At 48.7% G+C, this 24,073-nt stretch overlaps 1 protein-coding gene and 1 long non-coding RNA gene across 7 annotated transcripts in view; one reads left to right on the top strand and one right to left on the bottom strand.

Annotated features, from left to right (window-relative positions):
- Positions 1-19,271, bottom strand: part of SPC24 (SPC24 component of NDC80 kinetochore complex) — a 29,303-nt gene extending 10,032 nt beyond the window's left edge. Inside the window, exons 1-2 of one of the 6 annotated variants that reach the window (XM_075577439.1) lie at positions 19,112-19,271; positions 11,571-11,806 (exon numbers count right to left, since the gene is read on the bottom strand). In XM_075577439.1, the coding sequence (XP_075433554.1) occupies positions 11,571-11,736 (166 nt within the window). In that variant the 5' untranslated portion in view covers positions 11,737-11,806; positions 19,112-19,271. Of the gene's footprint in view, positions 1-11,570; positions 11,807-18,493; positions 18,594-18,900; positions 18,999-19,111 lie in introns of those variants that run through there. The other 5 variants (XM_075577440.1, XM_075577437.1, XM_075577438.1 and 2 more) reach the window with 5 other exon arrangements.
- LOC142470752 (uncharacterized) lies at positions 18,729-23,350 on the top strand. Its single transcript, XR_012789324.1, has 2 exons — positions 18,729-19,269; positions 22,914-23,350. It is a non-coding gene; the product is annotated as an uncharacterized LOC142470752 (long non-coding RNA).
- The last annotated feature ends 723 nt before the right edge of the window (positions 23,351-24,073 follow it).

The raw sequence follows: 24,073 nt of genomic DNA, 5'->3' as shown, positions 1-24,073 counted from the left end.
CTGATCGGGAGGGGAACGTCTGATCGGGAGGGGAACGTCTGATCGGGAGGGGACGTCTGATCGGGAGGGGGACGTCTGATCGGGAGGGGGACGTCTGATCGGGAGGGGGACGTCTGATCGGGAGGGGAACGTCTGATCGGGAGGGGGACGTCTGATCGGGAGGGGGAACGTCTGATCGGGTGGGGAACGTCTGATCGGGAGGGGAACGTCTGATCGGGAGGGGGAACGTCTGATCGGGAGGGGGACGTCTGATCGGGAGGGGGACGTCTGATCGGGAGGGGGAACGTCTGATCGGGAGGGGGAACGTCTGATCGGGAGGGGACGTCTGATCGGGAGGGGGACGTCTGATCGGGAGGGGAGCGTCTGATCGGGAGGGGAGCGTCTGATCGGGAGGGGAGCGTCTGATCGGGAGGGGGACGTCTGATCGGGAGGGGAACGTCTGATCGGGAGGGAACGTCTGATCGGGAGGGGAACGTCTGATCGGGAGGGGAACGTCTGATCGGGAGGGGAACGTCTGATCGGGAGGGGAACGTCTGATCGGGAGGGGGAACGTCTGATCGGGAGGGGGAACGTCTGATCGGGAGGGGAACGTCTGATCGGGAGGGGAACGTCTGATCGGGAGGGGAACGTCTGATCGGGAGGGGAACGTCTGATCGGGAGTTGGACGTCTGATCGGGAGGGGGGACGTCTGATCGGGAGGGGGACATCTGATCGGGAGAGGGACATCTGATCGGGAGGGGGACATCTGATCGGGAGGGGGACATCTGATCGGGAGGGGGACATCTGATCGGGAGGGGGACATCTGATCGGGAGGGGGACATCTGATCGGGAGGGGGACATCTGATCGGGAGGGGGACATCTGATCGGGAGGGGGACATCTGATCGGGAGGGGAACATCTGATCGGGAGGGGAACATCTGATCGGGAGGGGAACATCTGACCTTGAGGTTGGGATCGAGAGCAAAGTCTCCATCTTTGCTGATGATACTAAATTGTGTAAGGTAATAGAATCAGAGCAGGATGTCATTTCTCTTCAGAAGGACTTGGAGAGACTGGAAACCTGGGCAGGCCCAGGACATAGTGCACTCAGCGTCGCTGAGGCGGACTGAGCCGCGCTGAACAGATGCACAAAGCCCCTGCATCTGTTATCAGCGCGGCTATAGTTTCTCCCTCCGCATGCGTGCTGATGCGCGCTGAGGAGGAGAAACTCTTCCGAGAGCGGCAAACTGAAATTTGCTGCTCGGGGAAGCGGAGGAGCGGTCACGTGACCGCTCCCATCCAATGGGGCTGCAGCGGTTCCCTACAGAGCACTACAGAGCCGCCATTGTTACTACAGAGCAATGCGACCAGACAGAAGGCAGTGTGTGTTGTGTGTGTTGTGTGTGTGTGTCCCACACACCAGAGATAGCATGCATGCACCGCCACCAGGGTGCGGGGGGGGGGGAACTGCTCATTACCGGCTTCTCACCAGACCGAGTCCGGCCATGGCAGTAGTTAGATGAGAAGACGCCATACAGGAGTCATCCTCCCCTGCCTTGAATCGGACCAGGGCCTGTATGTGTGAAAAACGGGCTTGGGCTGGTGCAGGGGGGGGGGGGGTGAAAACGGGCTGGGGCTGGTGCAGGGGGTGGGGGGTGAAAACGGGCTGGGGCTGGTGCTGGTGCAGGGGGGTGGGTGTGAAAAACAGGCTGGTGGGGGGGGGCAAACGGAGTGGTGTGGTGGGGGGAGAAGGGGTGGGGGGAGAGAGAGGAGGCAGAAGGGAGAGAGAGGGGGGGAGAAGGGAGAGAGGGGGGGAGAAGGGAGAGAGGGGGGGGAGAAGGGAGAGAGAGGGGGGCAGAAGGGAGAGAGAGTGGGGCAGAAGGGAGAGAGAGGGGGGGCAGAAGGGAGAGCGAGGGGGGGCAGAAGGGAGAGAGAGGGGGCAGAAGGGAGAAAGAGGGGGGCAGAAGGGAGAGAGAGGGGGGGGCAGAAGGGAGAGAGAGGGGCAGAAGGGAGAGAGAGGGGGGCAGAAGGGAGAGAGGGGGGGGCAGAAGGGAGAGAGGGGGCAGAAGGGAGAGAGGGGGCGAAGGGAGTGAGAGGGGGGTGGGGGGAGAGGAAGGGGGGGGTGGAGGGAGAGGGAGGGGGGGTGGTATGAGGAGGGGAACTGGAGACGGGGGGGGGGGGGGGTGAGGAGGGGAACCGGAGCCACCGGGCAGGGTCAGGTGGGAACCGGAAGAATTGTATGTACGTACAGCATAGCACCAAACACCCAGAAATGACTTGCGTGTGTGCCTGTGCGTCTGTGCGCGCGTGTGTATATATACCGTGTGTGTATATATAATGTGTGTGTGTATATAATGTGTGTGTGCATGTATGTGTATGTGTATGCATGTGTATGTGTGTGTGCATGTGTATGTGTGTGCGTGTGTGCGCGCGTGTGAATATATTTATCAAAGTTGCACAATGTTAATAAATAATTTATTCTCACATGTCTTTTTTTTTAAAATGTTAAAATATTATATAATATACACACACACACATACACACACACACACACACACACACACAGACACACAGACACACAGACACACACACAGACACACACACACACACACACACACACACACACAGACACACAGACACACACACACACAGGTTCCCCAGTGACACACAAACACACAGACCACTTCAAAGTGACACACACACACACTGACAGCTACCAAGTGACACACACACAGTGATACCCGCCTCCCAAGCGCTTGCTGTCTCCTCTGTCAGGACAGCAAAAAGCTCCTGGTAGCGCGAGCGTCAGCAAGCGAGAGCGAGCAGCAGCACCTAAGCGCTTACTATATCCGAGGCCTAACAAATGTAACACTGGATCCAGAGGGTAGACTTCTAGTGGTATAGGGATCTTTGTCTGGCTCGTCGATCGCACTGATTAACCTTTATGCACCAAATGAAAACCAAACCGAATTTCTAAAAAAAAGTGTTAGAAGAAGTGGACCCTGAATATTTATCCTCAATAATATTAGGTGGAGACCTAAATATGGTATTAAACCCTGTTGAAGATAAGTCACTTATAATTGGGAAAAAAATTTAAAGAGATAATTAAAGAGTTCTCTCTGATGGACATTTGGAGAACCCACCGCCAGAGCCAAAAAGACTTCTCTTTTTACTGTCCTCCTCACCAGACGTACTCACGCATCGACTATTTTCTAGTTACCAAGAATATCTTAGAGGCCGCCACCAAATCAGATATCAGCCCGATCACATGGTCGGATCATGCTCCGGTAACCCTGACAATCTCCATACCATTTATGAAAACGACCACTTATAATTGGAAATTAAATGACTCGCTGTTAAACAATGTGGAAGTGGAAAGAGAAATTAAAAGAGCACTCAAAGACTATTTTAATATCAATTTCGGATCGGTCTCATCCCCAGCAATCTTGTGGGAAGCCCATAAGGCAGCAATTAGAGGCAAGTTCATCTCAATCGCCTCCCACAAAAAGAAAATCAAAGTAAAAATGATAAAAACATTAACAGACAAAATTCTCGAACTGGAGAAACAACACAAAACCAATCCTTCCAAAAAAATATATAAACTATTGACCACCAATAGAAACGAGCTTAAGCAAATCCAATTGGAGAATGTAGAAAAAGCTCTTAAATGGACCAACCAAAAAATACTATGATAAGGGCAACAAGGCCGACAAACTTCTTGCTAGCAGGTTAAGAGGAGTGCAGAAAAGATTGAAAAATAACAGCGATCAAGAGCAAGTCTGGTGAGATACTATACAACGAAAAAAAAATAGCAGAATAATTTACTAAATTTTACACTATATTGGTTAACCGGAGGACCCAGTGCGGCACATCGGAGCCCACTGGGTTGGAGGCAATCACAAATTATCTCGATGATTGCAATCTTCCTTCATTGACAGAGGAAGAGAACTCCTTACTCAATGCCAAAATCTCGAAGGCAGAATTGTCTGCAGGGGTGAAAACACTAAAAACCTCTAAAGCCCCTGGCCCAGGTGGCTTCTCCAATGTCTATTACAAGAAATTCTTACCAATATTGTCCACGCGCCTACTGAATTTGTTTAATTCATTCATGGAGGGAAACCCGATCCCGTCGTCAATGTCACTAGCAAACATTGCGATTATACATAAGGAAGGGAAAGACCCAACTCAATGTGGTAGCTATAGGCCAATTTCCCTCCTGAATAATGATCTTAAATTGTACAGCAAGATCCTAGCAAATAGACTAAACCCAATTTTACCCAGATTAATAAACCTGGACCAAGTGGGTTTGTCTCGGGGCGTCAAGCCTCGGACAATACTCGTAAGATAATTAACATAATTGATCATCTGCACCTCACAGGCACCAAGGCAATGCTACTGAGTCTAGATGCTGAGAAGGCATTTGATAGAATTGATTGGCTATTTCTCGATAATACTATGAAAAAATTCGGCTTTAAAGATTCTTATCTAAAAGGTGTGCGGGCGCTCTACCAAAACCCGTCGGCCCTTGTTAGACTACCTGGAGGGAACACTGAAAGGTTCCAAATCAAAAACGGAACGAGACAGGGTTGCTCCTTATCCCCCCTCCTCTTTGCTCTCACTATTGAACCTCTAGCATCCAAAATACGAAATAACAAACATCCAAGGCATAGAAATTGGAAAAACAAATTACAAAATGTCCCTATTTGCCGACGATATTATCCTGACCCTATCCAGACCCCAAACTTCCCTTCCTAACCTTCAAAGGGAACTAGGAGATTTTGGCAAAATATCTGGATACAAAATAAATAGCGATAAATCTTAAACCCTCAATCTAAGCCTCTCAGAACCAGAAGTGAAACTGCTCAAACTGAATTTCAGTTATAGATGGAGTTCTTCGTACATCAAATATTTGGGAGTAAATGTCTCAAAGAACTACCAATCTTTATATCAACACAATTACCCAGCCCTGTTTGAAAAAAATAAAAAAAGACCTGGATAAATGGGAAGGTTACCAGATTTCTTGGAGTGGAAGAATGATCTCGATTAAAATGAATATACTCCCTAGATTACTATATTTCTTTCAAACACTTCCAGTCCACGTTCCTGGTTCTGAACTAAAAAACATCCAAAATAGACTATTTAATTTTATTTGGCGGGGCAAAAGACCCAGAGTCGCAAGATCGGTACTGATGGCATCAAGAGCAAGGGGGGGTATGGGTGTCCCAGATATTTCTAAATATTATCAGGCAGCCCAACTAAAACAAGCGGCCATGTGGAACGCGGACCCAGACCAACGTTGCTGACTCGAAATAGAATCGCAATATGCTAAAATGCCTTCTCTGCCAGCATGCCTTTGGAGCTTGGATACAGGAGATATGCACCTGCACAAATTTAAGCTGGGAGCGATGAAACACACATGGGGGGAGGTCTGGTCGAAAGCTAAGACTAGATTCGGACTTACTTCCACCAGCTCGCAACTCACGCCAATCTTTAACAATCCTAAATTTCCTCCCGGATGTGCGACTAAAATTATATGCTCAATTTAAATTGAAGGGGATCAGGACGATCGGAGACATTCTGAGCCTAGGGAAACTCTTGAGCTACCAAAATTTACGTGCTAAAATATGATATACCACATTTGGAAACATTCAAATACCTCCAAATTAGAAATTTCACCCAAAAAATATCCCCGAATCCAGAATTTCCCTCTCTCACTAAGTTCGAGAGACAATGCAAAGATAGCCCTCACCAAAAAGGACTGATATCAAAAATCTACACTGAATTGGAGACATCAGCGGACCCTCCAACTCATGACTATATGCTGAAATGGGCCGCGGACCTGAATATAAATATCAACAGAGAGGATTGGGACGATATTTGGGAAGCAGCCTCAGGAACTTCCATTTGCACCACAACCAAAGAAAATATTTATAAAATACTGGTTTTACTGGTATCTCACTCCAGTGAGACTAAAGCAAATCTATCCTCTGGCATCTGATCTCTGTTGGAGAGGCTGTGGACAAAAAGGGGGACATAGCCCACATCTGGTGGTCATGTCCAGAAATTAAGAAATATTGGGACATGGTTCAAATTTTATTAAGAGAGGTTACCAACCTCGATTTACCTATTGATCCACTGACCTTCCTACTGGCTAGGCCAATGAAAGAAATTGACCAACCAGTAAGGAAATTGATCTCCTTTATTCTCACAGCGGCGAGGTGTGAGGTAGCGGCCTCCTGGAAGAAAGTAGCTCCAAAGGAATGCTAAAAAAAACCAAACAATAAACGAGGTGATGCTTATGGAAAAACTAACTGCGCTCCTTAAGCAAAACACAACAGCTTTCTATAGAATCTGGGAACCATGGATAACTTTATAGAACGCGTCTAATTCACCAAGGTATAGCCCAGAAGATAGAACGCCGGGAAAAGGAAGCCTGTGACAATCAGAGCTTAGCAAGAGCCCGTCCAAGGTGGACATGTAGTGACCAGGGACCATAGTCATGACATGTAGACTAGTCATGACATGTAGTGACCAGGGACCAGTGGACCATGTAGTGAGACACCCCCTCACCCTCTTTCTCCCCCTTCTTCCTATTTCCCTGGCCTCTCCTTTCTCGGAAGGCCACTGCCTTTTGGCAACAGGTTTGGCCACTCTTTTCCCCCAAAAAACACAAAGATGTTTCTTTATTAGGCTGTGTATATTGACCCCTGTATGTATATTTTATATCTGCCTAATAAAAATATTTTGAAAAAAAACAAAAAACTATTGCAACCCCATTTTGGGCGGATGATGTGAGCACTTGTGAAAAAAAGTGTTTTCTGGGTGGTTTGGCCTTGATTTAATACTGAAAGGTATTTCTTCTAAAAAAATAATATATCCGTGTTCAGTTTTTGGTTATCTGTAAACACTATATAGTGCGTCTCCTTGGGCTGTTGAACCCATGCACATTGTGGGTTATAAATTTTATAAGACATTTGTATTACCCGTCAGAGAACCTTTGTATCTTAGAAACCATTTTAGTATATTCAACATACATACATGCAGCTCAACCCCGTTATAACGCGATCCGTTACAACGCGGATCGCTTGTAGCGCGATGTGAGCGTGGCTCCCAATTTTCATATTTATGAATACGTTACAACACGATTATTAGTATCTTAAAAACATTATTGTACAAAGCATACAATTGTACATTATTTCTAACGCGATCCGCTTATAACGCGATGTGATTCTTTGGACCCAAGCACAGCGTTATAAGGGGGTTGAGCATACAAACCCCCCTCCTAAAGGGTTACTAACATGGCTATCGTATATCGGGCCCCACCCTGGGTTGTTATGGGGATCCAGACGTCACGCAGAAGGGGGGGGGGAGGGTATAAGGAGGAGGGCATATTCTAGGTTAAATTCCTGGAGGTTAAGAGGAGAGGAGCCTCGGGGAGAGTAGATAAGTCTTATACTATATTAGTGAAAGCACTGTATGTTTGCCTGCCTGTCTGGATGTCCGGTGTCCCTAGCGGCAATCTCATTGGTCCCTTGGGCCGCCCGCCCCCGCACACCTCTCATTGGCCTCACACACTCACACCACCCCCTTGGCCCGCCCCCCACACCTCTCATTGGCCTGAGGCGGAGTGACGGGCCAAAGGTTCAAAAAAATAAAACACACACACACACACCTCTCTCCCCGCTCCAAATCACCTCTCCCCCCGCTCCAAATCACCTCTCCCCCCTCCCCAAATCACCTCTCCCCCCTCCCCAGCGGCATCACCTCTCCCCCTCCCCAAATCACCTCTCCCCCCTCCCCAGCGGCATCACCTCTCCCCCCTCACCGCTCCAAATCACCTCTCCCCGCTCCAAATCACCTTTCCCCGCTCCAAATCACCTTTCCCCGCTCCAAATCACCTTTCCCCGCTCCAAATCACCTTTCCCCGCTCCAAATCACCTCTCCCCGCTCCAAATCACCTCTCCCCGCTCCCCAGCGGCATCACCTCTTCCCCCTCCCCAGCGGCATCACCTCTTCCCCCTCCCCAGCGGCATCACCTCTCCCCCCTCCCCAGCGGCATCACCTCTTCCCCCTCCCCAGCGGCATCACCTATTCCCCCTCCCCAGCGGCATCACCTCTTCCCCCTCCCCAGCGGCATCACCTCTTCCCCTCCCCAGCGGCATCACCTCTTCCCCCTCCCCAGCGGCATCACCTCTTCCCCCTCCCCAGCGGCATCACCTCTTCCCCCTCCCCAGCGGCATCACCTCTTCCCCCTCCCCAGCGGCATCACCTCTTCCCCCTCCCCAGCGGCATCACCTCTTCCCCCTCCCCAGCGGCATCACCTCTTCCCCCTCCCCAGCGGCATCACCTCTTCCCCGTCCCCAGCGGCATCACCTCTTCCCCCTCCCCAGCGGCATCACCTCTTCCCCCTCCCCAGCGGCATCACCTCTTCCCCCTCCCCAGCGGCATCACCTCTTCCCCCTCCCCAGCGGCATGGTTTTCGCCAACGTAGCGCTGTGCATTATGGCCAAACATCTCCACTTTGGTCTCGTCTGTCCAAAGGACATTGTTCCAGAAGTCTTGTGGTTTGTTCAGATGCAACTTTGCAAACCTAAGCCGTGCTGCCATGTTCTTTTTAGAGAGAAGAGGCTTTCTCCTGGCAACCCTTCCAAACAAACCATACTTGTTCAGTCTTTTTCTAATTGTACGGTCATGAACTTTAACATTTAACATGCTAACTGAGGCCTGTAGAGTCTGAGATGTAAATCTTGGATATTTTGCAATTTCTCTGAGCATTGCACGGTCTGACCTTGGGGGTGAATTTGCTGGGATGTCCACTCCTGGGAAGATTGGCAACTGTCTTGAATGTTTTCCACTTTTGAATAATCTTTCTCACTGTAGAATGATGGACTTTAAATTGTTTGGAAATGGCCTTAAAACCCTTCCCAGATTGATGGGCAGCAATTATTGCTTCTCTAAGATCATTGCTGATGTCTTTCCTCCTTGGCATTGTGTTAACACACACCTGTATGCTCCAGGCCATCAAACTGCTAAAACTTCAGCATTTATAGAGGTGGTCACACTTGCTGATGATCAATTAATCAAGGGCATTTGATTAGCAGCACCTGTCTGCTACTTAGCATCTTAATTCCTATGGAAGCAGTAAGGGTGTACTTAGTTTTTCACACATGGCTTCTCCATTTTGGCTTTATTTTTGTTAAATAAATCATGACGGTGTAATATGTCACGTGTTGCTGTTCATCTGAGGTTGTATTGACCTCATTTTTAGACCTGCTAAGGAACAGATGATTGTTATTATGTCCTGATGTGTAAAACCATGGAATTCAAAGAGGGTGTACTTTCTTTTTCACATGACTGTACAGAGCAAAATAAATAGTATATTTATAAAATCTCTTAAGAATATTTGTCTAACTGGAAGAAAGTAGCTCCAAAGGAATGTTAAAAAAAAACAAACAATAAACGAGGTGATGCTTATGGAAAAACTAACTGCGCTCCTTAAGCAAAACACAACAGCTTTCTATAGAATCTGGGAACCATTGATAACTTTATAGAACGCGTCTAATTCACCAAGGTATAGCCCAGAAGATAGAACGCCGGGAAAAGGAAGCCTGTGACAATCAGAGCTTAGCAAGAGCCCGTCCAAGGTGGACATGTAGTGACCAAGGACCATAGTCATGACATGTAGACTAGTCATGACATGTAGTGACCAGGGACCAGTGGACCATGTAGTGAGACACCCCCCTCACCCTCTTTCTCCCCCTTCTTCCTATTTCCCTGGCCTCTCCTTTCTCGGAAGGCCACTGCCTTTTGGCAACAGGTTTGGCCACTCTTCTCCCCCCAAAAAAACACAAAGATGTTTCTTTATTAGGCTGTGTATATTGACCCCTGTATGTATATTTTATATCTGCCTAATAAAAATATTTTGAAAAAAAAAAAAAAAAAACTATTGCAACCCCATTTTGGGCGGATGATGTGAGCACTTGTGAAAAAAAGTGTTTTCTGGGTGGTTTGGCCTTGATTTAATACTGAAAGGTATTTCTTCTAAAAAAATAATATATCCGTGTTCAGTTTTTGGTTATCTGTAAACACTATATAGTGCGTCTCCTTGGGCTGTTGAACCCATGCACATTGTGGGTTATAAATTTTATAAGACATTTGTATTACCCGTCAGAGAACCTTTGTATCTTAGAAACCATTTTAGTATATTCAACATACATACATGCAGCTCAACCCCGTTATAACGCGATCCGTTACAACGCGGATCCGCTTGTAGCGCGATGTGAGCGTGGCTCCCAATTTTCATATTTATGAATACGTTACAACACGATTATTAGTATCTTAAAAACATTATTGTACAAAGCATACAATTGTACATTATTTCTAACGCGATCCGCTTATAACGCGATGTGATTCTTTGGACCCCAAGCACAGCGTTATAAGGGGGTTGAGCATACAACCCCCCCTCCTAAAGGGTTACTAACATGGCTATCGTATATCGGGCCCCTCCCTGGGTTGTTATGGGGATCCAGACGTCACGCAGAAGGGGGGGGGGAGGGTATAAGGAGGAGGGCATATTCTAGGTTAAATTCCTGGAGGTTAAGAGGAGAGGAGCCTCGGGGAGAGTAGATAAGTAAGTTTATAAAGTAATAGCATAGACCAGGCCCCCCTGTTTATTATGTTGCAGAGGGAGACAGTACCCTTTAAAAGTTAGGATCCCCAAAAGAAGGAATAGAGTCCTGAATAGTTAATGGAAAGGAATACGGCACACCACAGAGGGCCCCAGGATAGAGGGTTCCCGGATACCGGCGGATCAGCTCTAACCACTGATCGGCGCGGATATTCCTCATCAGTCTGCGTGGAAGTCGCAAATCTCAAACAGGCAAAAGATATTGGGTCAAGTCAGAAAGACCCACCAGGATTCCCGTAGGGTCCCAGAGTACTCGGCTTAATACCGATGATGGTCTGAAGCAACAAGGAGGGGGTCGGGTCCCACACTAAGGCTGAGTCTATAGAGACTTCAGCCGTGCGGAGGCGCGAGGAGGCTGAGGGAAAACGGGTGCTTTCCCTGGCCTTAGTTTGCGAGCTGTCCGGGGGCGTGTCGGAGGGGGGGGGGGGGGCGGGAAGCGGAAGCGTGCGCGAGCCCCTGCTAAAGCCGCTCTCACTGCGGTACATACCAATCAAGGCACCACACAAGTGCTGTATAGAAAAGAGATAAAAAGGTCTCGAACACCAAAAAAGTATTCTTTTAATTGCTGATTAGAAAGGCTCCAGAGGGTAACCGAAATATGTGTGTGCGTGTGTGTATACAAACACACACACACACACACACACACACACACACACACACACACACACACACACACACACACACACACACACACGTGTATGGATAGATACAGACAGACACACAGAATTAAACTTATATTTTTTCATGACATCAGTGTGTATATAGATTTTTTATATACGCACCAACATTAAAACATATTTTCATTCATGTGTCTACGTTTTTAGAAAGGATATCTGCACCCACCGCTAGAAAAATAAATTATCTGTCAATGTATAAAAGGTGTAGCACGTAATGAAAGCGGGCACCTCTAACGAGGAGCGTGGCCTGTGCCTCCGTGTCTGTCAGCGAGTCGATCATGGCCTCCCGCCGGTCCAGGATCTTCTTCAGGACCCGGGTCGAGGCGTCCGACACCATTAACTTGATGACATCATGGCTCATGGCCATGGACTCTTGGATCTGCTCGTGCAACATGGCGCCCGGGAGGTGACAAAGATGGCGCCCCGCCGGAGAAGTTGGATGAAGCTGGGGCAAGCTTGAGCTGCTGGGGTGAAACGCAAACAAGACGACAAAAAAATTTTTAAAAAAAAGGAAGAAGGAGAGAGAAAGAGAGAGAAAGAAAGAGAGGGAGAGAGAGAGAATTACACACAAAACACTATAATAGAAATGACATCTATATATTTCCTAAGTTAGACATAACTGTATAGTAAATAGATTCAATAAATATATTATTTACAGTATTTATTATTTACAAAATATAACGGAAATAGCCGTGTTAGTCCAGTTGCGATAGTGCCGAATAAATTAGTTCTTCAGTTCTTCTACCTTTTTTATTTGGCCTAACAATTTATATCATAGGACAAGCTTTCGAGAGTTCTCCTCTCTTCCTCATGTCGGCAATACTGATTAACACAGGAATCTGTGGCTAAACCAGAGGTTAGGAAAGGAGAAAAAAAAAAGCAGACGTAGAACAGGTAGGGTAAGAAAGGGATGTTTGAAGACATTGGAAGGGTAATAAAACGGTGACAAGGAACAGCATGGAGGGGGAAGGGGATGCTGTGGGAGAGGCAGGCGGGGTGACTGGCCCCCACCACCGTGCTTGACAGTTGGTATGAGGTTTGTGTGCTGATATGCTGTGTTTGGTTTTCGCCAACGTAGCGCTGTGCATTATGGCCAAACATCTCCACTTTGGTCTCGTCTGTCCAAAGGACATTGTTCCAGAAGTCTTGTGGTTTGTTCAGATGCAACTTTGCAAACCTAAGCCGTGCTGCCACGTTGTTTTTAGAGAGAAGAGGCTTTCTCCTGGCAACCCTTCCAAACAAACCATACTTGTTCAGTCTTTTTCTAATTGTACGGTCATGAACTTTAACATTTAACATGCTAACTGAGGCCTGTAGAGTCTGAGATGTATATTTTGCAATTTCTCTGAGCATTGCACGGTCTGACCTTGGGGTGAATTTGCTGGGATGTCCACTCCTGGGAAGATTGGCAACTGTCTTGAATGTTTTCCACTTTTGAATAATCTTTCTCACTGTAGAATGATGGACTTTAAATTGTTTGGAAATGGCCTTAAAACCCTTCACAGATTGATGGGCAGCAATTATTGCTCCTCTAAGATCATTGCTGATGTCTTTCCTCCTTGGCATTGTGTTAACACACACCTGTATGCTCCAGGCCATCAAACTGCTAAAACTTCAGCATTTATAGAGGTGGTCACACTTGCTGATGATCAATTAATCAAGGGCATTTGATTAGCAGCACCTGTCTGCTACTTAGCATCTTAATTCCTATGGAAGCAGTAAGGGTGTACTTAGTTTTTCACACATGGCTTCTCCATTTTGGCTTTATTTTTGTTAAATAAATCATGACGGTGTAATATGTCATGTGTTGTTGTTCATCTGAGGTTGTATTTACCTAATTTTTAGACCTGCTAAGGAACAGATGATTGTTATTATGTCCTGATGTGTAAAACCATGGAATTCAAAGAGGGTGCACTTTCTTTTTCACATGACTGTACATAGCAAAATAAATAGTATATTTATAAAATCTCTTAAGAATATTTGTCTAACATAAGAAAACAGTACATAAATATACTATTATGAATGTAGCATAGACAATCTTTAAATAAATATAATTGTGATTGTACGTTAGAAATATTGTGCGCACACAAGTATTGTAAGGAAATATATCTACTATAAATTTCTGAAAGCACTGTATGTCTGCGTCCCTAGCGGCAATCTCATTGGTCCCTTGGCCCGCCCGCCCCCGCACACCTCTCATTAGCCTGAGGTGGAGTGACGGGCCAAGGGACACACAGGGACACACACACCTCTCTCTCTGTCCTCTCCCCCCCCATCACACTCACCTCCCTCTCCACTCACCTCCCTCCACCTCCCTCTCCACTCACCTCCCTCTCCACTCACCTCCCTCCCCGGCGCGGGGACAGGCAGTGGCCAGGGCAGCCTGCCGCTGCCTCCACTCACCTCACGCTCCCTCCACTCACCTCCCGCTCCACTCACCTCCCCGGCGCGGGGACAGGCAGTGGGCAGGGCAGCCTGCCGCTGCCTCCACTCACCTCCCGCTCCCTCCACTCACCTCCCGCTCACCTCCGCTCACCTCCCGCTCACCTCCGCTCACCTCCCCGGCGCGGGGACAGGCATTGGCCAGGGCAGCCTACCGCTGCCACGCGGCACCTAAGATGGTGGCGGACGGAAGGACCCCTTCCTCCCTCGCGGACTAACTAACATGGCGGCGGCCAGAAGGAGAGGTGAGTGTGTGTGTGTGTGTGTCTGTGTGCGTGTGCGCGTGTGTTACACTGTGTCTCAGACACTGTAGAGTGGGGACTGGAGCTACACATGGGGCGGGGGGTCAGGAGCGGAGAAAGATACAGGGGGAGTGGAGAGGAGGGACCCGTCAATTTAAAGCAAACCAACCCCCCTCCTGTCCACTGCCCCCCCCTCCTGTCCACTGCCCCCCACCCTCCTGTCCACTGTCACCCCCCCTCCTGTCCACTCTCCCCCCCTCCTGTCCACTGTCACCCCCCTCCTGTCCACTGTCACCCACCCTCCTGTCCACTCTCCCCCCCCCTGTCCACTCTCCCCCCCCTCCTGTCCACTGTCACCCCCCTCCTGTCCACTGTCACCCACCCTCCTGTCCACTGTCACCCACCCTCCTGTCCACTCTCCCCCCCCCTGTCCACTCTCCCCCCCCCTGTCCACTCTCCCCCCCCTCCTGTCCACTCTCCCCCCCCCTCCTGTCCACTCTCCCCCCCCCTCCTGTCCACTCTCCCCCCCTCCTGTCCACTCTCCCCCCCCCTCCTGTCCACTCTCCCCTCCTCCCATCCCCTCCTGTCCACTGTCCTTTCACCTGTGTCCCCCCCGTCCACTCTCCCCCCCCCTCCTGTCCACTCTCCCCCCCTCCCATCCCCTCCTGTCCACTGTCCTTTCCACTGTCCCCCCCGTCCCCTTTCTCCCCCCCCGCTCCCCTTTCTCCCCCCCCGCTCCCCTTTCTCCCCCCCCCCCCCGCTCCCCTTTCCCTCCCCCCCCGCTCCCCTTTCCCTCCCCCCCCGCTCCCCTTTCCCTCCCCCTCTTCTTTCCCTCCCCCTCCTCCCCTTTCCCTCCCCCCTCCTCCCCTTTCCCTCCCCCCTCCTCCCCTTTCCCTCCCCCCTCCTCCCCTTTCCCTCCCCCCCCACCCCCCTCCACCCCCTTCCACCGCCTTCCCCTCTCCCACACCCTTCCCCCCCCTCCCACACCCTTCCCCCCCTCCCACACCCTTCCCCCCCCTCCCACACCCTTCCCCCCCCTCCCACACCCTTCCCCCCCCCCTCCCACACCCTTCCCCCCCCCTCCCACACCCTTCCCCCCCCCTCCCACACCCTTCCCCCCCCCTCCCACACCCTTCCCCCCCCTCCCACACCCTTCCCCCCCCTCCCACCCCTTCCCACCAATCTTCGCCTTCCTGCCCGCCTTCCTGCCTCCCCGCCTCTGCTTTCGCGCCCACCCGCCTCTGCCTTTCACCCGCCCTTACTCCGCCCGCCTTTTGCTTTCACCCACCGCCTCACAGCCGCTGCATGCACTCAACAGACTCCCGCCACACTCGACACATACCTGCCGCCACACACACCTGCTGCCTCCCGCCCCTACGCACCGACATCACTGACCCACCGCCTCACACCCTAGCAGGACCCCCACTCACAGAGAGCACTCACAACCCACGCGCCACCCGCCGCCTCACACCCTAGCAGGACCCCCACTCACAGACAGCACTCACAACCCACGCGCCACCCGCCGCCTCACACCCTAGCAGGACCCCCACTCACAGACAGCACTCACAACCCACGCGCCACCCGCCGCCTCACACCCTAGCAGGACCCCCACTCACAGAGAGCACTCACAACCCACGCGACACCTGCAGCCTCACACCCTAGCAGGACCCCACTTACAGACAGCACTCACAACCCATGTGCCACCCGCCGCCTCACACCCTAGCAGGACCCCCACTCACAGACAGCACTCACAACCCACGCACCACCTGCCGCCTCACACCCTAGCAGGACCCCCACTCGCAGACAGCACTCACAACCCACGCGCCACCTGCCGCCTCACACCCTAGCAGGACACACGCCTCACATTTTTACATCTGTTATGTCACCAAAATATACATTGTACTGTGGTGTGGTTACAATAAACCATTTTTAAACAACATCGTATTACATTTTATTCCATCTTTTTTTTCAACATTATTATCCAACCTTTACAACAAATACTCACGTATTGTTCCACGATTTATAAATAATACTACCTATTACGCATTTACATCCCGGGCAACGCCGGGTCTCTCAGCTAGTAGTATATATAGAAGCAGTTTCACTCGAGCTCCAATTTGCAAATGTGTTGTTTTTTTTCTCTCACAAACTCCAATTCTCATAGCTCAGTCACGCAAACCGCTTTTAAAAACCTCGCCTTTTTTTCAAGCCACCTCGTAGGGGGGGTGGGAAGAGATTAATATTGCGCGTTGCAGCCAGAGCCTGAAATATGAGGTTTGGCTGATAGAGCAAAACCCCATAAAATCAGACTGCAGACGGGAGTTAGCAGCACCTCAGGTCATCCTCCTTCTAAAGCACGTACAACACGAGCGGTTTGGCTGTTGAACCGTGCGGCTTGTCGCTTTTTATAGACGCGGTTTACAAGAAGCGATTTGCAGTAGAGAATTGGGGGTTTCTTTCTCACGTCATTCCGCGACTTCCGCGTCTGCCAAACCATTCGGTTTGGCCCGGGCAGCTTCGGCGCTACGAGAACAGGCCCCTCTAAAATGTAAAGCCTTTGTTGAACCCAAAAGATTGGACATCTTTTTAGAAAGGAAAGGTATACAGGGATATACCGAATAAGTAAAATGTGGGAAGGATGTTGTCCCAGGGAGTCATCTGATTGCCAATAATTGGAGTCAAGAAGGAATTTATTTCCCCCATTGAGATATCATTAGATGATTGTCACTGGGGTTTCGGTTTGCCTTCCTCTGGATCAATATACTGGAAGTACAAATATAGGATAAAGTATCTGTCGTCTAAATGCATCACAGGTTGAACTTGATGGACGCACGTCTTTTTTCAACCTCCTCTAGTATGTAACATAATCTATTTATCAAATCTTTATTTCAAATGAGACCATGTTATGATCACCGTTAACGCAAATGATCCCGGACTTGAATATTTGATATTACTCCAAATCCGGTAACTTGCCTATGAACCAACATGTAACAAATGTGACCCAGGATCAAATGTAGAGGCAGTGGGGGAGTTGTAGCAAAGGGGCTGGAGGGGAGCGAACAGGCTTGTCCTGTCCCGTTTAATACACAAGTTGGAAGTTGCTAGTGGAGACTGGAAGGTGCCCCCGTGTCAACGGCCTTCAAAAAAAGGAAAGCGCACCTCGAACTGCTTTGCCTTTTTACTACAGATAGACCTGTCTTCAAGCTACAAGTTGGGCGTGCACAGTGCTACTCGCGATCTGCGGTCTTTAGGGAGAGAGGGAGATTGCGACGGGAGAGGGCGTGGTCGGGGTTTTGCGGGGGCGTGGTCATGACCTCACGCGGCTAGTTCGCCCTCATTGGGTGAACCGGCGGTGGGGGCGTGGCCACGCCTCCGTCGCCAGTTCTGAACTCAATTCCATTGAGTTAAAAAAAAACTGCGAGTACAGCGCGGCTGCACCTTCAGCGGGAAGGCGAGTACTGGGCCCAGCCCCATTGAGGGGCGGTGCTTACATGCACAGCGCACGCCGAGCTGTGCGCTGTAGCAGTGACTGGGACCGCAGCCTTAGGGGGCAGACATTAGGCCCGAGCCTATTGGGCCTAATGGAAAATCCACCACTGCCAAACATACACGTACATGGTTTGGACGATGTGGTTCTCTAGGGGGCAGGGATGATCGGTGCAGAGTGACCACAAACGAAATTCAAAATGGGGGGTCAAGGTCCAAGCAAAAAAGTCAAGAGCAAAACACGAGTCCTGTTGAGAACTAGAAGAATAGAGGTGACGTGAAAATCTGCACCCTCGTCGCGGGTCACCCGATCCTCTCGTTCGACAGGTCAACCGAGGTGGCTGAAATCCAAGGAACCTTATGGTCCAAACCAGTGACTCCCAACTCCAGTTGCTATGATCGATCGCCTAAAAACCACGCAGTGCCTGTTATTACGGGTTTAAGCGTTTTTAAAGCGAGTCCAACCAGGGAAAAGCTAAGAACCAGTGACATTTGGAGAACATTGTTGTGTCAGCGGTATTTTTAATGAAAATCCGGGCAATGTCCCGGGCTAAAACAATAATCGGGATGTTGGGTCACAGTGGATGACGTCACGGCTTTTTAATGGCCCGCGGGACAGTTACGCCGCCATTTTGAGAAGAAAAAAAACAACTAGCCCAGCCTGAGCTGCTACCAACACCCACTACGGCGGTATCTCGGGGAGCAGGGTGGAAACGTTTACAGATGTAAACGGTTATAATTATTATGATTATTTTTTATTATTATTAATATATATATATATATATATATACAAATATGCAAATACAACTGTATGCTCATCTGCATGTCTTAGGCAGGTCTGCAACCCCGCCTTTCCCCATTATCACCCAGCATACAGCACTTCCACTGCAGCAAGGGATTCTGGGAAATGACATGCAAATGAGCACAGTGTCACTTTTTGCCTCAATAACCATTTTTAACATGGTTCCCTATACTACTCACCATAACTTAACTCAGTATTATAGATATACACACATACACACACACTTTTATGGGTGTAATTGCAGAAATATTGAAATGACAGCGATACACTGATAAACCGCTTGTCACTACTATAAATGAAACCAGATTACACATACAAATTCGCTTGTAACCACGCCCCCAGTGGTAATTAGCATAACCCCACCCTTTATATAATAATTCACATACTAACTCCGCCCCTTATGATAAACATTGATGTTGCCCCCGCCCCCTTCGCACTTCTATAGCCACCATACACCCCCAACTACTAGGTAGCAACGCCCTAAACCCCGCCCCTTTTATGGCTGCGTCCGCACATTAACCACACACCCTTTACAGTTAGACAACGTGTGTGTGTCCCCTCCCCTGCTCTGCTCAGGCCCCCCTACCTCCTTGTAACCATGGTAGCAGCTCACACCCCCCGGGCTCGCGGCCGGCTTGTCACCGCCGCCCACCCAATCAGCAGGCAAAGGAGGCGTGTGCCAGCGCGAGCCACCCAACGGTCGCGACCGTGTTTGTTTTCCCGCCGGATGTGCGAGCTACGACCGTTTTGCGGAATTCGATCTCAACCGCCTCTCCCCGCCATTTTTTTTTTTTTACCTCAGTTAGCGAATCGCGCTTGTGGTCCCTCTGCCGCCTCCCGTGCTGAATATTTGGGTGCGGTGGATGGGGAAGATGAGGAGAGAGGGCTCAGCCAGCCGATGCCCGTGTGCAGGAGGCGCAGTCTGAAGCTGGTGTCACCGCCCCCTCTCTCTTTTGTAAATGGCGCCTTTTTTCCTGATTATGTGCGCCACCTACAGCTCCCATTATGAACTTCATCCAGAAATATGTTCTCTTGTAGCCTATTTTGTTTTGACAGTCAGCAGCTCGTTGTCATTTATTTCCGGCTATATTACTGCCATTTTAAATATATATGAAAGAATATCACTTGTGAGCACATTCACATGTCTTAGGCCTCGGCCATGCTCCCTGCTGGCGCGCTGAGGCGCAGGGAAAGCGGGTGCTTTCCCTGGCCTTGCGGTTGCTTACCTTCACGTGCCGTCAGGGGGCGGGCGCGTCACTGGCCGGGGGCGAACCGCTCACGTGACCAGCCTGTCGCGCCGGCAAGCGGGGGAATTTTAAATTCCCCTAAGACCTGCGCTTCCGCAAGCGCGCGGAAGCACAGGCGAGCCCCTACTAAAGCCACTAATTATGGCTGTAGGGGCTCAGTGCTGAGCAGGAGCGCGCCTCAGCACGCTTCCGCCAGCAAGCGGTAAACATGGCCGAGGCCTTAGACAGGTCTGCAACCCTGCCTTTCAACCATTATCACATAGCATACAGTGCTCCCACTGCAGCAAGGGATTCTGGGAAATTACATGCAAATGAGGGAAATAACGCTATGTTAGTTATATCATACCTAACTGTGGGGTTACTCCCATCCAGACCCCGAAATAGGAGAGGGAAATAACGCTATGTTAGTTATATCATACCTAACTGTGGGGTTACTCCCATCCAGACCCCGAAATAGGAGAGGGAAATAACGCTATGTTAGTTATATCATACCTAACTGTGGGGTTACTCCCACCCAGACCCCGAAATAGGAGAGGGAAGTGTTGAATATCTCATTTAATGATGTATGTATGTAAACATACTTACAGGCTTGATGTTCCTGATCTCTCTCCGTTATTTTGTGTGCAACTGGTCAGCTTAACACACATAGGGATAGTTCCTCTGAAGTCCGTTAAATTAGATTGTAAGCTCTTCGGAGCAGGGACTCCTTTTCCTAAATGTTACTTTTATGTTTGAAGCACTTCTTTCTTTTGTGTGTTATTTATTATTTATATGATTGTCACGTATATTACTGCTGTGGAGCGCTATGTACATTAATAGCGCTATATAAATAAAGACATACATACATACAAATGATATGTTCAGCTGAAGTATCGTTAAATTGTAACGGGGGTGGGAGATCTTCAAAGCTCAGTAACGATGCATTAGGTGCCGTTTTCAGCCATAAAGACGAGCCCTCTAAGGCCTGGGACATAGTGCTTTGATCCGGGCTGAGGCACGCTGAGGCTCAGGGAAAGCGGTGCTTTCCCTGGCCTTACACAGCGCGCCGTCCGTGGGCGTGTCAGGGGCGGATCTGGAGGCGGGCCAGTGACGTCACGGAGCTGGTTCACCCTCATTGAACCGCGAACCGCTCACGTGACCGGTCCGGCGAGCGCCACATTTCAAACCTCCGTCAGACACACGCTTCCCCAAGCGTGCGGACACGTGCGCGAGCCCCTGCGAAAGCCGCTCTCATTGCGGCTGCAGGGGCTCAGTGCCGAGCACCACGCCCGAGGCCTAACAGTGCATATCCAAATAGCTCCATTACAGTTAACACAGGGAATTAACGTTACATTTGTTTTGTCATCGTTTAAGTTAACTCACGTCCAGGCCCGGAAATATTTTATTGATTTATTAAAATGCCTTACCAGGAAAGTAATACATTGAGAGTTAACTCTCGTTTTCAAGTATGTCCTGGGCACAGAGTTATAACAATACATGCTTACATTAAAAGAACAGAGGTTATACAGTCAATTCACAGACATTTCATGGACAGATAAGAGTTGGAAAATTGGGTGTTGGGGATAAAGGGCTGGTGAGTTTCAGATTGAAAAAAGAAGCTTTAACATCACCAAACATCAGCAAACGGCTCACAGCCTTTAGCTGCCCTTCGACTGCGCCAAAGGCTGCCCACCTTTGGGGCGAAGCAGAAGTACACTGAAGGGATTGAATACAGCTGCGAATACAAAGTCCTTTGTCCTCCTGGCTCACTAACATTCCAGTGGGTGGAAATAGGTATTTTACAGGGTCTGGATAAGTGTAAGAGCATAGTTATGATTTAACTATCGTATTGTACTTTACAGGGTTCTTTTCCTCTCCTGTATTCCCTTTTTTTTTTTAAACTTTAATTAAACAACTATTTAGGGACCTGATAGAAGTCATGCCACCTTTGGGTAAAACAGGTTTAACGCCATGTTATTTAAAACGAACATAAGGCAGTGCCAACTTAACCTCGCGCTAAGCGTATGCTAAAGAGCGTTGTTTTTGCATGTATTTAGCTTTGAAGATACCTGTTAAACTCAGGGAAACTAACCAACGTTATCTATTAGGTAACGTCACTATAGTAGCCCAGATTGTACGGACTTCTGAGGATCTACCCCTTAAAGAACACATTCAAGAAGCTCAGCACGTATATTTAAACAAATTCAAGATGGACGTTTTCTTCATAGGCTGGATGATGCCTTTGGCCTCCATTGCAGACTCTTAATCGCTCTGTTTACATACACTTGAGCTTCCCCAGATTTGGAGTCCCATCTGGGACACGTCTCCACGTGATAGGCAACCACTTATTTCCCGATGCTGTTAGTCACGGTCCTTGGAGCATCACTCCAAGATTGATGTGTGCATCTACTGTATCTCAGCTGACTCTCGTAATGACATTTCTCAAGCATCTCGGATGTGGTTGCTAAATTTTCATTGTCACAGGTTGTCCAGTGCATTTTATGTTGATTCATCTATTTTCACCCAGCAGTTAATTCCCACCTCCTCTTTCACACCCGACGTACGTTTCGTCGGATATACTGACTGGCTTCTTCCAGGGTTCATAACTCCTTTCCTCCTTCTACTATCGATATGTATTTACCCTCTGTGCATCTTGAATTAATTCTTTTAAGCTCACCAGATTTACACAAAAAAAAAAACCTGGAGAAATCAATAATGGTATACTTGTAAGAATGTTGTTTACATACCTACATCATTAAATGAGCTAGTACTTCAACATTTATGTACTTGACATCATTCAGGACAGCCAATTACATCTGGAAAATTGACTGATCCATTTAACTCATTGCGTTTGCAAGAAACGTCATTTATTTATGGGACATTTGAGATTCAGATGAACTCCATTTTGCAGGGTTCGCAGACTTTTTAATGGGAATATTAGTTTGTATAGTTTGTATTTTGTGATATATACAAGGGGTCGTCAACCCTGCCCTCCACAAAATAATGACTGGTTTAACTTTTTTCTGTCCCCTCCTTCTCTCTCCACTTACTCTCTCTCTCCTCCCTCCTCTCCCCCACTTACTTTCTCTATCGTCCTCCACTCCTCTCTTCACAGCATCTCTTTCATTTAATACATTATGATGTCATCAATTCCTTCCGCCTCTAACCTTCTCCAGCATTCTTGCGTTCTCTTCAACATGTCAACTGACTGCCTCTATTTCTATGTCTACTTTCTGTCTAAACTTTATAGCTATCTGACTCTCCATATCTGCCACCAGGCTATGTGCATTATGTCACCGATGAACTCATCTCATAGGAGGTACGGACAAAATGATATTTTAATATAAATATTTTTCTGTTTGCTGCACATCAGGTCCACTGATGAAGTCATTCGTGACGAAACGCGTTTGGAGTGGCGGGTGCAGTTGCTGCCAATTTTACAGTGCGAACACAGGAAGAGCCAGGGAGCAGTATCCTCAACACTAGAGACCAAGTGCCAAACTTGTGATCCACACCGCGGGGTGTAACGAGAGCGGACCACCACTGGAGGAGTGCCTGTAGCCGGAGGGACTATATTGGAAGTACACAGTGTGTGCAATACCCATATCCGGTATACAGAGTGTTCAAGCTTCCACTGTGACCAGTGTGTGCAGAGAGAGAGAGGCCTTACCTTTTCCAAAGAAGCTCCAGCTGGATTCATCCTGCAGTGTTGGGGTTTGAGTATATCTCATACATGCTGTTTTTAAAGCTCTGTTTGTGAGTGCACATTTTATATTTGTTACAGTCCTATAAAATTGTTATATACTTTAATACTCTAGGAGTCCGCCTGTTTTTTCTTCTCTTTTTGCAGATATATATATATCTTTAGTTATAATTCTACAGGGTGCAATCCATTTCAAAATGGTGCGTTTTGTAAGTAAGCTTCTTAGATGTCTAGATCTAAACCTGGAGGATACAAGCTGTCAGCATTGATACGGTTAAGAAACACCTATGGCGTATTATGACTAGGGAAAAATGAACTTGCCTTCTTAACGACACGCAAAATACATTTCAAACCACATGGAGGCCATAGTGTAACTAGGACTGTGGCCCTCCGGATTGATCTACATTGTAGACAGTGGCAGATTTCCCATTAGGCCCGGGCCTACGGCGACAGAATTTGGAGACGGCATGCACAATCGGCACTTGCCACCCGTGCACGCGCGATCGGCATTTTTTTTTATATCTGTGCTCTCTCTCTACATTCATATATATTCTTCCCTCAAATTCTCATCTGACTGCATCAAATTGACGTAAAGGGGGACATGAGTGTTCAAGAAGTGGCATAGTGAGACTTGTGCTGGCAGGTTCAACTATATAATGAAAGCCTGAACAAAGTGGAAAAAGTACTTGGCAACATGCAAACCAGGCGGGCATGACATGCAAGGCCTCAACCTCCAAATATGTAAGACACCAAAACGCAGTGGCCTTCATTTTCCGGAGGTCAGCTTGACAGCTCAACTGGATTCCAAGAGATATTCAAAAACCAAGACA

The sequence above is a fragment of the Ascaphus truei genome, chromosome 20 (genome assembly GCF_040206685.1).
Source record: "Ascaphus truei isolate aAscTru1 chromosome 20, aAscTru1.hap1, whole genome shotgun sequence".
Lineage (NCBI taxonomy): Eukaryota > Metazoa > Chordata > Amphibia > Anura > Ascaphidae > Ascaphus > Ascaphus truei.
Note: the sequence above shows the minus strand (reverse complement) of the source record. Positions and strands in the feature narration are given on the sequence as shown.